The following is a 13113-nucleotide window of genomic DNA, read 5'->3' on the forward strand; positions in this document are numbered from 1 at the left end:
TTCATCTTTTACCCTCCTATTGAAGAGTAAAGAAGTATTGGAGAAGCAAATTGATTCTCACTTGTTGCCAGGTGTTCAGTATTGTTGAGCGTTATTAAAACATTGGCAAACACAAACTAAAGTTAACTTGCCATTGTCCTCAACTGGAGATGCCAATTCCTGTGTGTTACTCACAGCTTCTTTTGAAATGTGTTTATTGTGTTTATTACTCCGCGCACAGATTCCCCACTCCTGCTCCTTTAATTTGGCTCTTAGACTCAAGGAGGATGCTCCATTAGAGAATCTTACACGATAGGGTCATGATACAAAGAGATCTAGTAGTTGCTGATTTATATCTATTTGCTACTTTGAAAAATCCCCTTCTTTGAAGAAAAGGAACACAACCATTTTTCTTTAAAGCTTCTTAGTTTTTACATATGCTCTCTAATTTTGTAATAACAATGAAGTCAATAGTTCAATAGTTTGATTTGTCAGTATTTGCCTGCATTTCTCCCTCTTGAGTGCTTCTTTTTCTTTTTAAACTATGATTAAACTTTTTTTTTCACCCGATCTTTTAACTGGCAACTTAATTCTCTTTGATTTAGATTGCTTTTTTTCTTTTTGAATACCATCTTTGGACATTGATTGCACCCTGCTCTGCAATGAGACTTTTACTATAGAAAAGCCCTTTGCTTTGAGGAATGTGTTCCTTCAGCACTATTGGGAGCCAGCAGGTAAATTTAATGAGAGGTAGCCTTTGATGAAGATACAATTGTAAATGGGAATTGCTTTGTCATGTACAGGACATGAAAAAATTCGTGATAAATTTTTCTAGATAAGGAAATTATCTGCGTTATAATACAATCGTGATGATTGATTTAGGTTTGCGTTCAAGTTTTTAAACTTTAAATTTAAATGCCAATATTCTAAGGTTTCAGATAGATAAGTAGGTAAGACCCTAATAAAATGCATTTTTATAAGGTAAAGTAATTAATGGTGGAATTAAGGGTTAGTGATGAAGACCACAGGGAGATGACACATGTGGTTGGGAAGCATGGTATTCTAGGGCGGGTGGCGCTAGATGGGAGGCATTCTGTGTAGATGGAATACATGGTACACAGAAGAATTTATCACTATGGAAAGGGAAAAGGATAAAATGTGGTAAATGAAGGACTGAATGTGGTGAGTAGATCAAAGAGATTCTACCTTCTACGCTGGATGCTCTCGCTGTGCTCCATATGGGAGTTTGCTGGACTATTCTTTGAAAAAAAGATAAAAACTGACTTGACCAGGATTGAGTGCCTGACTCTATAGTCTCACAAGGGATGCTGACTGAAGGGGTATCCTCAGTAGGGAACGACTTCTTCAAAGACTTGGAAAGCTGAGTAGTGAGTTCTTTCTCTAAATGCTCATATGGGTGACCTAGCGATTCATTAAGAATAGCTTTTCCCTTGACCTGTTCCAAATCACGAGTCTCAAATTGCAGGTCATGCTTACCTTAACTTAACCTCTCTTTTCATAAGACAGTCCATGTGAGTAACTCTCCAAGAGCCAAAATGCCTCAGCTAACATGTTAGAACATTGATCAAAGCCATGTAGAAGAGAGATTAATGTGGAATTTTACTTGCTATGAGAGAGGAGCTCCCTGAAGAAGTGGACAAGGTACTTGCCTTCTTACCAATCATTATTTTTTATTAATATATTTTACAAGACTGCAGTTGAAATAATATTAAATACAAATTTGTTTTTTATACAGAAAGTGTAATAAAGTTAAAATAGTTCCTTGTAATTCATAGCATTATTGCAATGCTTACAAAATTTTTGCATAGAGTGTGCAAGGATCGATGTTATTTAAAACAAAACTAAAATACTCTTCTCACATCGCACCAAACCCAGAGGAAAAAGAAAACAAAACAAAACCTAAAATAACACAAAGGTCAAATTCAGATGAGGTTCATTTTCCAAAGTTCCTAATCGCCAAACAAACCGACTTCCATGTCAACTTCTATGACCTCACCTTTTCTGTTAAGCGCCCCAGAGTGTCTTCTCCAAAGGGTATTCAGTCCCATCATGACAGATGTCCTGCTTTCCTATCTAAAGCATGGGTACCTTCGGTAGGTTTCTGTGGCTTTGTGGTCTCTCAGAGGGAAAATGCTGACTAAGAGAGATGAGAAAATGTACCCCACTTCCTCACGGAAACATCAGCTAGCAGCGGCTTTTGTGTGAATCTAGCCTATGTAACCCATCAGTTCCTTTTCCTTTGCTGTGATTTCCAATATTTGTCCAGGGAGGTTGATGACTTAAGACCCCTTAAAGGTGCTCATACATGATTTGCCATTTGGAAACTGACACCATTGGAAGGGATTTCACAGTTTACAGTTCTAGTGAATCCATTCTAGTGAATGAGAGGTGGACACAAACAAGCTCTAGCCCTGGGGCTGAGTGTGAGAGTGTCCAGACTCTCTACTGTCATGGGAAGGCTGCACATAGAAACACAAGCATCCCATCTTTATAGCATCTCTCGGTTCTGGGAGACCGACAGCATGACTGTCACAAGGACATAGTGGTGTGTAATCTGTTCAGACAGACCTTGGCTGAGTTAGGTTTTCCAAAAAGATCTTGTCTATTTACTCTTATGGACCAAACTCCAATTCTGTGTTCAGAAGGTGCCAGTGTTCAAAGCTACCCAGTTATAATGAGCTGTCGATTGTATTCGCTTCCTGCTTTTTAGCTAGAATACCTACAGCCTCAGGGCTGAGGGTGGGACACCAATATAAAAGAAGCTCCCTGGTTAAGTAGAGAATGGCTATCATATCCAACTCATGAGAATTGGTGGTGATGGCCTCTAGTGGGAAGAATTCTGCACCTTGGAGGGATATGGCCTTTAGTGATAGTTGTGATGGGCTGGGGAGTAAGTCACTACAGAGTCAAAGTGGCTTTCTTCAGGTGGTGTTGAATGCTTAAGATTGAATCCTAGGTGACTCTCAGTGACAGAGATTGAGCCCCGACTTACTTGATGATTTTATTTTACTAGAAGTAAAGGGAGAGAAGAAAGCCTAATATGGTCAAGGATCTCACATAAGACACTTGATTTTTGGAGGGAGCTGTAGGAGAAGGAAATAATATATATTGGGAACAAAGCATTGTTCATCCATACAGATGCATTACTGAGCATCCAGATTTTCTCCTACATACGAGACTCACAAGTGAGCTTCCCTCCAGTTCTAAGGACTAGAAGTCTGACTTAACAAGACTCATACCCAGAACAAAGCAGTTGTTTGGTTTTGTTATTGTTGTTCTAGACTCTGTAACTTAGTCAGGCTTTCTCTATGTCTGCTCCACATATCCACACCTTACTATTGTATGCAACTCTGATAAGAAACTACAGAAAACGGAGATGTGAAAGTTCTGTAGTCTATTTCATTCTAGAAAGTCTGATCTAAAACCTAGGAGGGAAGCACTCCCCAGCAACTTGAAAACAAACTTGAATGTTAGTGAACTGCCCAGGGACGAGACTCACACTCTGGCTTGGTCATTTTATAGATAGTGAATTTGAATAAGTTTCCTAGCCTCTTGAGGTCCCATTTTTTATATCTGTAAACTGGAACCTTGTTGGGAGCTCAACTCTAAAGCGCTGTTCAGAGGAAGAAATAAATGGGTGCAGACAGAGCATTTAGCACAGTGCCCAGTGCAGAGTTCAATGAATATTAACATACCATTCTAATAACAACTGGAAAGTGGAGGCTAGTTCTTTTCATATCTTAGGGGAGGCTGTGGATCCAAAAAAGCCTCTTGTTTTATGCATGAGTTTTGAGGACATGGCTCTTTTCGTGATGAAAATTTGATAGCCTCTCCCCGCCCCCGTCCTGAAACAAATAACCATGGCCCTCAGATCCTGGAATCTCACGAGTCAGGTGAATGGGAACACTAAACACCTATCGGCCACTGCCACCTCTCCGTCCTCCGACAACCCACTCTCAGTTAAATGAACAGTCTGCTTTGGAGCTATCTCTTCTTCCAGTGACAGAGGTCCATTAAAGTAGGCTGTGAAGATAGGTATGGAGGGGGTAGATTTTTTTTTAAATCTTAAATGTCAGTTTTCTTTCTTGTTTTCTCAGCAAGGGCAGCTTCAAGTTTGTTGTATTTAGTGAGGAAGCAAAAGCCACATACTTGTCAGTGAGGATGGCAACACGCTGAGTGAGGCTTTTGGCTGAGGACTCTGACTTCCTAGTAAGACAGGTAGATTGGGACTCCAAAGCCACTTTTTGCCTGTAGCAAATGTTCCTTTGATCTGTTCCAATTGGTAGCCTCCAAGTGTGTTCTGATGCTGTCTGTTGCTGGGTTTAAGGTAAGGGGCAGCAGCTGGCATTGCGGTAGCTCTATTCTTGCAACTCTTAGGGATGGGTCTGACAGCATCCTTAATGTTGTGCTGTGGCATAACCCCCCTATGCATCAAAGGCTCATGACATTTTCTCTTCCTCAGAAAAAGATACTGATTTCTTACTCTGCCCATTTCCACAAAAGCAAGATGGGGGAAGGAGGGACCAAATAATCTGTGTGAGTGTGGGTGTTCCCAGGGGATTTTCTTCTATACATGTGCTCCACCTAAACTCAGAAAGAGGACCTCCCACAAGCAATTATTTTCCCTTTGCCATTCAGACCCGCCTTGACAAGTTTCAAGGACTCCATTACGAAGAAAGCTTTTAGGACTCATAGAAATCACATTGCTTTAGAAAGTGCTAATGCCTACGGTGCATTGTGCTGCCTGAAGCAGCGGGCGGGTGGCTGCTTTATCACTGATCAGTGGTTTGGTTTTGTGAATGGGAAATTCAGAGGCAACTGTACAATTTAAAATTCCGATTGCCACAGAGAAAGAGATACATCTGACATCCCGGTGCAGTAAGCTTCACTGTTTTCATGGAAATATGTTGAAACTGGGAAGCCTTCCTCCAAGGAAGAAGTGATGAAAATCTGCCAGAGAGACTTTTTATCTTTGAGATAAAAGGTCTGTTTTCTAAGGTCACTTCTTTCATTAGATCTTTTCCCCAACTTGCCTGCTACTGGTGCGTCATGCAAGTGTACCATTCAAGAAACTGATTCTTTATCATCTTGTCTTTGTTCCTAAGAATTCCTAAGGTGGTGTATGGTATGGGGAGGGAGATCTGGTTTTGTTTGCAACTTACATAAATAAGGTTTTTTTTTCTTTTATTGATCCTTAATAAAGGATCAGGTACTTAAAGATGGATGAATTCAACACTTTGGCCCAAGCATTATGCTATCTTTTGTTTAAGATAAATAAAACGAGGATACTCTCATTGGGTCTAATTTTGTTGGCCAACTTGATTCTTCAAATGCATTCACGAGAAAGGCAGAGGGCTTTCCTGTAGTGATGTAGATTAAGGACCCAAAATGGTAGATATTCTCATTGAAACACATCCTGCCTCTCCAAGGTAAATACTCACACCCACAAAGCTTCATTTATCATGATGCCGTGTTTATCACAATAAGCACAACACCACTATCAGCAAAAGGGGCAGACCTATGTTAGCAAGTGATTTTACCACACAGAAGCAGAGGTGTGTGAAGATAAAACATATTCTTTCTGTATTCCCTCCACTCCAAGGGAACAAAGACCCAAATTCTGAAGAGCAAAAACAAACTACCATTCATCTGGTCACTTCTAGAAATGGCTCCATAGAAAATATTTCACTGTTTATTCCTACCTATATAAAGATGTTATTGTTTTGCTTTCCTTCCAGTTATTTATTGGTCTAAACTGGAGCTGTAGAACAAGTGGCTACAGTGGAGGTATAGGTAATGGAGGTCATAAAGGTCAGATGTATTTTCTAAAGAAACTAGGTATGAAAGTCTCTCTGGCACATGGGAAGATGCAGATTTTGTGGGTGTATATGGACTTGAGTATTTTTAGGGAAAAGATTGTGAATCAAGATGGCTCTTCTTGGCTCAATTCAGGTCAGGCATTGCTCACTTGAGAAGCATTGCTCACCTGAGAAACACCCAGCCAGGGAGGAACACAGCTTCCTTATTCCCAGGCTGCTTTTCATTCCACTTTCTCAGTTACCCCGAGTCCTCTGAGCTGCCTTCTCTCTTAGATGTGTCCTTCTTAAAACTTCAGCCAAGTTTTATATTCCCAAGCCCCCGTGGAAACACAGGCTACTCCTTGTTCCTGAGAAATCCACCTTCTGTCCCACCATGTCTAACACAGTCTACAGGTGACCTGTAGCTCTGGGGTCAGCAAATGTTTTCTACAAAGAGTTGTATAGTCGTAATGTTTTTTTGCTGGCCATGTAGCCAACAGTAGGGGTACAGATGACATGGCTCATATACGACATGTAAATGTCTGTGGCTGTGGAGTCAGATTTGGGCCTCCAGTTTATTTATTGACCCTTCCATAGGGTCAACCTTCAAGTATTCTTTGGTCTATGGTTTGCTTAGAGAGAGAATGACATGAAGGAAGCTAAAAGCTAGTTCAAGTCTTTCAGTGCTATTCCTTAGTCACGTAACAATTATGAAACCACACACCAAGTTTCTACCTAGATAGATACGACCATGGAGCTCTTCAAAACCTAGGTCATCTTGAGGTAGTCCCTCCAAGTGAAACTCCCAAGATTTGCCAAACAGATGTGCTGAACAGAACTACATCATAAATGTATCTGGAGATCACATCTTGATTTGTAAAATGTTTTCTGAAGAATATTAGCATACCAGAAGTTCTAGGATGCTGAAGATTCATTTGAATCCTGTTATCCCACTAGCTGGTTAATAGACCCAGGAGTGTGATTGTCTAGAAGATACTATATATAAAGATTAGAAAGATTCCTATTTTCAAAAAGTAGGGGTCAGTAGACATTAATATAAATGCTGACCTCCCTTTCTTCAGAATTCTGGTGAAAGCTTTTCTCATGATCATGGACAAATATTCTGGTTGGAGAGCGTAGGGTGGGTGGATTGAGGGGGAGTTCAATGACAACTAAGGATGCATCTTAGTTTCCAGTCTGAACTGAGATAAGTAATCTTCTCATGCCAGAGATCCTCTGATGTCCTGTGGTCCTTTAACATAACTGACAGCCAGAATTAGCCAGAATTTTATATCATTTATTGCTCCAGGGATTTCTTGATTTATATCCCCAATTACTATTTTATTGTGTTTGTGTGATTTGTTTGCTCTAGGATTCAATTTTGCATGTGACCACCATATTTTTAATTGTCATAAAATTACCAAGGAATAGGACTTTATCCCACAATTATAAATGAAATCAGAAAGGTTCAGGGAACTTTGTTTCTTCTTATCCAAAGACAATGGCTGTGAGATGGCCAAATGGAAAGGCAATTTGTCTTCTTAAACAAAATGAAACATCCCTTCCAACCACCCCCAAACAACCCTATCTTCTTTATACAAGGGACTTCAGAGTTATTTTTTAGCTGAAGAATATGGGGTAGGTGCTTCTAATAGCTAGGAAGGGCTTTTGGTGTCCTGAAAATGATACCCGTCTGTGATACTGGCAGATTCTGGCCGAAAGGGCCTATAAGAGGTTCAGTAACCTGTGGCCTCTCATAGGATCCCTTTTTAGATTCCCATGCTGCAAATGGAACAATTTTAAGTTCCTGTCCTAAGATCGACCCACCCAGTGCCTCTGCATAAGATACACAGAGAGGGTGAGGGGAACCAGGCCTGGCCTCATAGCCAGAAGTCCAAGTCATGGGTCAGGTTAGAATAGCCCCTGCTTTGTGGTAATAAGCAACCGAGGAGTACATTCTGTGGGTGCGAACCTCAGCCTGTTTTTGCATGTCGCATCAGAAATAGCGAACCTCTTTCTTGTCTCCTATAACAAACTGTTGAGCTTGTGGAGTAAGAAAAATGAGAACCTTGTGGAGTACAAAAACAAGTGTCACTCAGGCCTGCGAATACAACTCCCTTCAAGATTGTAGGGCCGTTGCTTCACCAGTAGCATCAAGGATGAGCTAAGCCAGTTATTCCTCCACTCTGGGCTCCTCGGAGTCCAGCTGTGGAAACCATTTGGCTTGTCTGCCAGTTTCTGCTGCTCGGTCTCGACTAAACCATTTCCCTCCAACCACCCAAAATAAACTACAGGTAACAAGATAGATAGGATGTGCTTCTCCTTGCTGAGTGCATTGGCTTAAGGCATAGGCACATTTCCCCCTCTTTGAACAGAGATGGTGTAATCCCCTGTCCCAGCACAAGAGCTGGCCAGGGTGACCCTGGGGCATGGCAATGAAGGTAGGGTGAGAAGAGGTAGCTGATGGCGGGAATTAGAGACTATTTCCATGTATGGGGATCGGGTGCTGCTGAGCCCAGGGGACACAGTGATTCTGATGAGGACAGATGATCTGTTGATATTAATTTGGCATGAGCAATTCTCTGATTCCTAGAGAAACAAAACAGTGAGTTCAGGAATAGGAATACCACAGTACTGACAAAATATACAAGAGCAAAGCAAGAGAATTTATACAAGCCCTTGAGAATACGACATGTCCCACCCATCTCAAGAAACTTATGAAAATTAGTTAGCGACCCTATAGTATCCTTGGTTAGATTTCCATCTTAAAATAATGACTCTTGGGATCTGGGCTCACTCTTTTGTATTCTGGTTGATTTAATGATTTTTTTTTTTGTCCATTTGTTAGGTAAAGTCAGAAGTGAAAACCTAAAAGCTTGGGAGACAGTTTTCCCTTAAATGAGATGTCTCGTCCATGTATTCTTTGCCTGTTTGGCCATTGAATAGCTTCAATCCTATGGTAGAGGAGCTGGTATCCTCTTCTATGGTGATTCAAAGCTCTTACTCGTTGACTGTGGGAGAATATGTGAGTTTAAAGGAAGTAGAATAAGTAGAAGTTAGGTGATTCTTACAGAATTCAACCTCCCTGCCTCCATTCATTTAGCCACACAACTCCTAGTATGTTGGTCTACAATGGTAGGGTGGCCATTTTGAGTTTCTATGGCTAATTTCTACGGGTATACCCTATCCTTATCTTGAAGAGAAGAACTTGACCAGCTTGGCTGAAGCTAAGAAAGGGAAACCAAATATATATGTTTTTAAGAGAGTCTCACTCTGTAGCCCAGGCTGGCCCCCATCACTACAAAGTTGCCTGGAGTTGGGATTACAGATGGGTCAAATGTTTATCTTTTATACTAATATATCAGCACTGGAGAGTGATCCAAAGATTCCCGCCATCACTGCCTCTAATGACTCAGAGAGAAGCTAGGTGATTACTTGAAAATATTGATGGATATTCTGTAAGTGCCCAATCCACAGTGTGATTTGAAATTGCCTGGGGAATGCTGATCCTGAATGAGTGCTTAGATTCTGTCATGTGGGTGATGGGGATGGGGTGGAAAAATGACAGTGGATAATGTCACAGGGTCACCCATGGTTCCTTTTGTACTGAAACCTCATTTTATACAGAGGATATATATATATATTTATTTATATATATTTATATATATTTATATCCACTCACACACACACAACCCACACATACACACACTCATACGCACATACACACACACACAAAAGGTCTTTGATAGGCTTTCTGTGTTCTAGTAAAAATAGCTGGCAGCCAGTGTCTCAAGCCAAAAAGGGCCTTTATGCTGCCGACAATTGTCCACTATGGATAGTCCTTCAAAGGCAGACACTTGTGTTTATCTGACAAGTGGAACCAGTTCCTGCCTGGGACAGGAATAACCTCCCATTGGCGCAGACGCAGAGCTCGAAGACCTTCTGCCTCGTTCCTGTGGGTGTGTAGGATCCACGAGGCAGTCTAGGTAGTTTGATTTTCGCAGCATCTAACTTAATCTAGAGAAAGGAAATAGGAAAGGAAGAGTCAGTCAAGAGCGGCTATGTATAAGTTCTTGAAACTCAGAAAGAGCTGACTATTCCATTCAATTTAAACCCCACAAGTACTGATTTGGGCTAAGCAATGTTGGTAGTGGGGGTAAGACAGCCTCTATGGGACCAGAGAGATGGCTCAGCAGTTAAGAGTATTGGCTGCTCTTCTAGAGGTCCTGAGTTCAATTCCGAGCAACCACATGGTAGCTCACAACCATCTATAGTAGGATCAGATGCCCTCTTCTGGCATAAAGTTGGTAGAGCACTCCCATACATAAAATAAATCTTAAGAAGACAGTCTCAAATCCTAAGCTCACACACACACCTATAATCTAGCAAGATTATACCTTATTGGTTGATGTTAGCATTTTGCAAAAAGTGTGATATGCAGAATAAGAATAGTGTCATAGAGTCAACTAAATTTGGGAATGTCACAGTAAATGGGTTTCCTTACTATAGGGCATTGCATGTCCATGGCCAATATGAAGTTCCCAGAAGAAAGTAGAATATTTTGCATTGCCATGCTTTAAAAGATTAGTGAGACTTCCTCTTGCTTTCCTTTTCTAATGGTGGCATTAATATTCAACAGAATATTACATATCTATTTATATCTATATACATACATATATCTATATCTAGAGAGAGCTGTGGTGATAGGTGTCATTAGGTTTTTTATTATCACTACCTCCTCCAAAGGTCAAGTTTGAGTGGCTATGAGTTGCCTGTATGTGTCAGTTTCTGTTTTCATGAGCATGACTTGCAGTTCATGGCTATTTGGAGAAGTGGTTGTTATAATGGGAGACTCTATGAGACAAATTCTTTTAAAACAGAAAAAGCAAAAGTTTAACTACCAAACATTTTTTAAAAGATGCTCACTGAGTGGATGTAATTATGCAAGCGAGCTAGGCACCCTTTAAGTAGATACCCAAGGTGGAGTACTGTTTGGTCTTCAAAGTCAGGCTGTTCTTTTAGTTTCCTTCTTAAATAAAACAGCTCACCTATGTACACTTCAAAAAAATACCTTTGTTATCTGCAGTCAAATCAGACTCTTGAGGAATTTGGCTTAATTTGTCTATAAAATGACAAGTGGCATTTGTGTTCCATGACTGGGGTTGTGTTGGGGTAAAGAGAGTCAACAACACTTTACTCTTTGACCATCTATTCTGCCCCTGTTAGCTTCTGGCTGGTTCTGACTCAGGGTAGTGATTAGACCCGACTTTCCATTCTCAAAAGGAACACAAGCACAAACATAAAATAATTACATGTAAATTAAATACATTTTCAGTCACATGGGTGTGATATACAACTTAATTATGTGGGTGAAAAAAATCATTTTAAGGCTATGAGAAGGGAAGAGAGAGGGAGAGAGGGAGAGGGAAAGAGGGAGAGAGGGAGAGAGGGAGAGAGGGAGAGGTAAAGAAGGAGAGAGGGAGAGAGGGAGAGAGAGAGAATGAATTTGGAAACAGTGCTCATTTTCACAGTTCTATTATTCTGGCACCTCATAAAGAATGAACCAGAACTCTTATGCACTATGGGTTTATCTTTTAATCATGTTGTTTAACTGCCTCTTGGGCTCCTTAGGTTGATACTGCGTAAGAATATCCTCAGTGCAAACCAGCCTAGGAGAAAGGTTGTCCCCTAAGGCCAGTGGACTCAAATTCCTGACCTTCCCACTCCTTACCTCCCCATCCTTGGACTCCAGTCTCAGCTCACTTCTGCAGGTGGCTTCCATATTGCCTGCTTCTGCATTGATTTCTACCCCTTTTGGTGCTTCCATCACTAGAGATCGGGTTGGGGACTCCAGCCTGAAATACAAGCCACAGATTGAAGGAATTTGAGGAAGCAGATGCTCATGGCGTTGCAACAGCTACAGCACAGGAACCTAATCTGTCTAGATTCTGCATTACAAACATACAGGTCTGTGACAGATGTCAGGGCTCTAGACTTTATCTTCTCCACATTTCACAAAGGTGATAAGGAAGGTATTCTGGGATCATAGCCTTATCATCTTATACCTGATGATTGTTTTAGTTTCTTTATTAGTAAAATTAAACAACATTTTACCGATAGCTCTCTTCTATGGTTATTACTATTTTTTTTTTTTTTTTTTTTTGGTTTTTCGAGACAGGGTTTCTCTGTAGCTTTGGTGCCCGTCCCGGAACTAGCTCTGTAGACCAGGCTGGCCTCGAACTCCCAGAGATCCACCTGCCTCTGCTTCCCAAGTGCTGGGATTAAAGGTGTGTGCCACCACCGCCCGGCAGGTTATTACTATTTTTAAAAGTATGAGGATTCTAATTTTTCACTCTGTCCTCTTGTCTGGATCTTAACAAGACACAGTTAGAACAAAGTTTAAAAAAAAAAGATCTAGGTGGCTGGAGAGATGACTTAGCAGTTAAGTGTGCTTCAGGGGTGCCTGATGCCCTCTTCTGGCCTCCTCTATCATCTGTGCACACAGGCACATACAACCCCATGTACATACAAGTCAGGGTCGCCCCCCCCCCACCATATACACACACATTTAAAAATAAGATAATTTAAGATAAGAAAATAGATCTAGGTGGCTGGAGAGATGGCTTAGTGGTTAAGAGTGCTCCCGAATATCTGATGCCCTCTACTGGCCTCTTTGACCATCTGCACTCAAATGCACTTACAATCCCATGTATGTTCTGCCCCATGAAACCCCTGCCACCATATACACACACAACTGAAAATAAGATCATCTAAAATAAAAAAATAGATATGAGTCAGACAGTCTTAAAATTAAGCTGGGAGGTGTCCCATTTATTGTGATGGCTGATATGCTTTAAGTTTAAATTACAGCTTCTAAGATATCTATAAAACAAAACTGCCCCTATCCTGTAAGCCGCACTTGCCTAAGGACAGATAACTTCCTGGAATGCTGGGGCCTGTTATTCATGTAAGGTAACAAGCTGTATGCTTTTGCTTCTGTAAACAAGCATGGTTGCCCCAATTGCACAACATGTCTGCTCCATCACTTGTAGGCAGGAAGTACATCAGGATGTGTGCTTGCCTCTGATTGGATGAAGGTATAAAATACATAGTCTTGTCAGTTCTGCTTTAATAAGCCCCTAGCTAATGTAATCTGGCATCATACTCTGCATATGCATCTCAGGTATGGACTTGGCCAGTATCTATTGTCCTGGCTGCTATTTAATAAAAACTTTTATTAAAATTTATTCATGGTCAAACTGATGAATCTCTGAGTGGCTTCAGACCTATAACATTTATAATCACAGGCAATTCT

General features: G+C 40.9%; 1 protein-coding gene across 5 annotated transcripts in view; it reads right to left on the reverse strand.

Annotated features, from left to right (window-relative positions):
• Positions 1–1684: 1684 nt before the first annotated feature.
• Positions 1685–13113, reverse strand: part of Sgcd (sarcoglycan delta) — a 919076-nt gene continuing 907647 nt past the window's right edge. For all 5 annotated transcript variants that reach the window (XM_057774534.1, XM_057774535.1, XM_057774537.1 and 2 more), the window contains 2 exons: positions 11530–11653; positions 1685–9815 (listed from right to left, as the gene is read on the reverse strand). In XM_057774534.1, coding sequence (XP_057630517.1) covers positions 9642–9815; positions 11530–11653 — 298 coding nt within the window. In that variant the 3' untranslated portion in view covers positions 1685–9641. The remainder of the gene's footprint in view (positions 9816–11529; positions 11654–13113) is intronic.

This window comes from Chionomys nivalis, chromosome 7 (assembly GCF_950005125.1).
Source record: "Chionomys nivalis chromosome 7, mChiNiv1.1, whole genome shotgun sequence".
NCBI classification, from domain to species: domain Eukaryota; kingdom Metazoa; phylum Chordata; class Mammalia; order Rodentia; family Cricetidae; genus Chionomys; species Chionomys nivalis.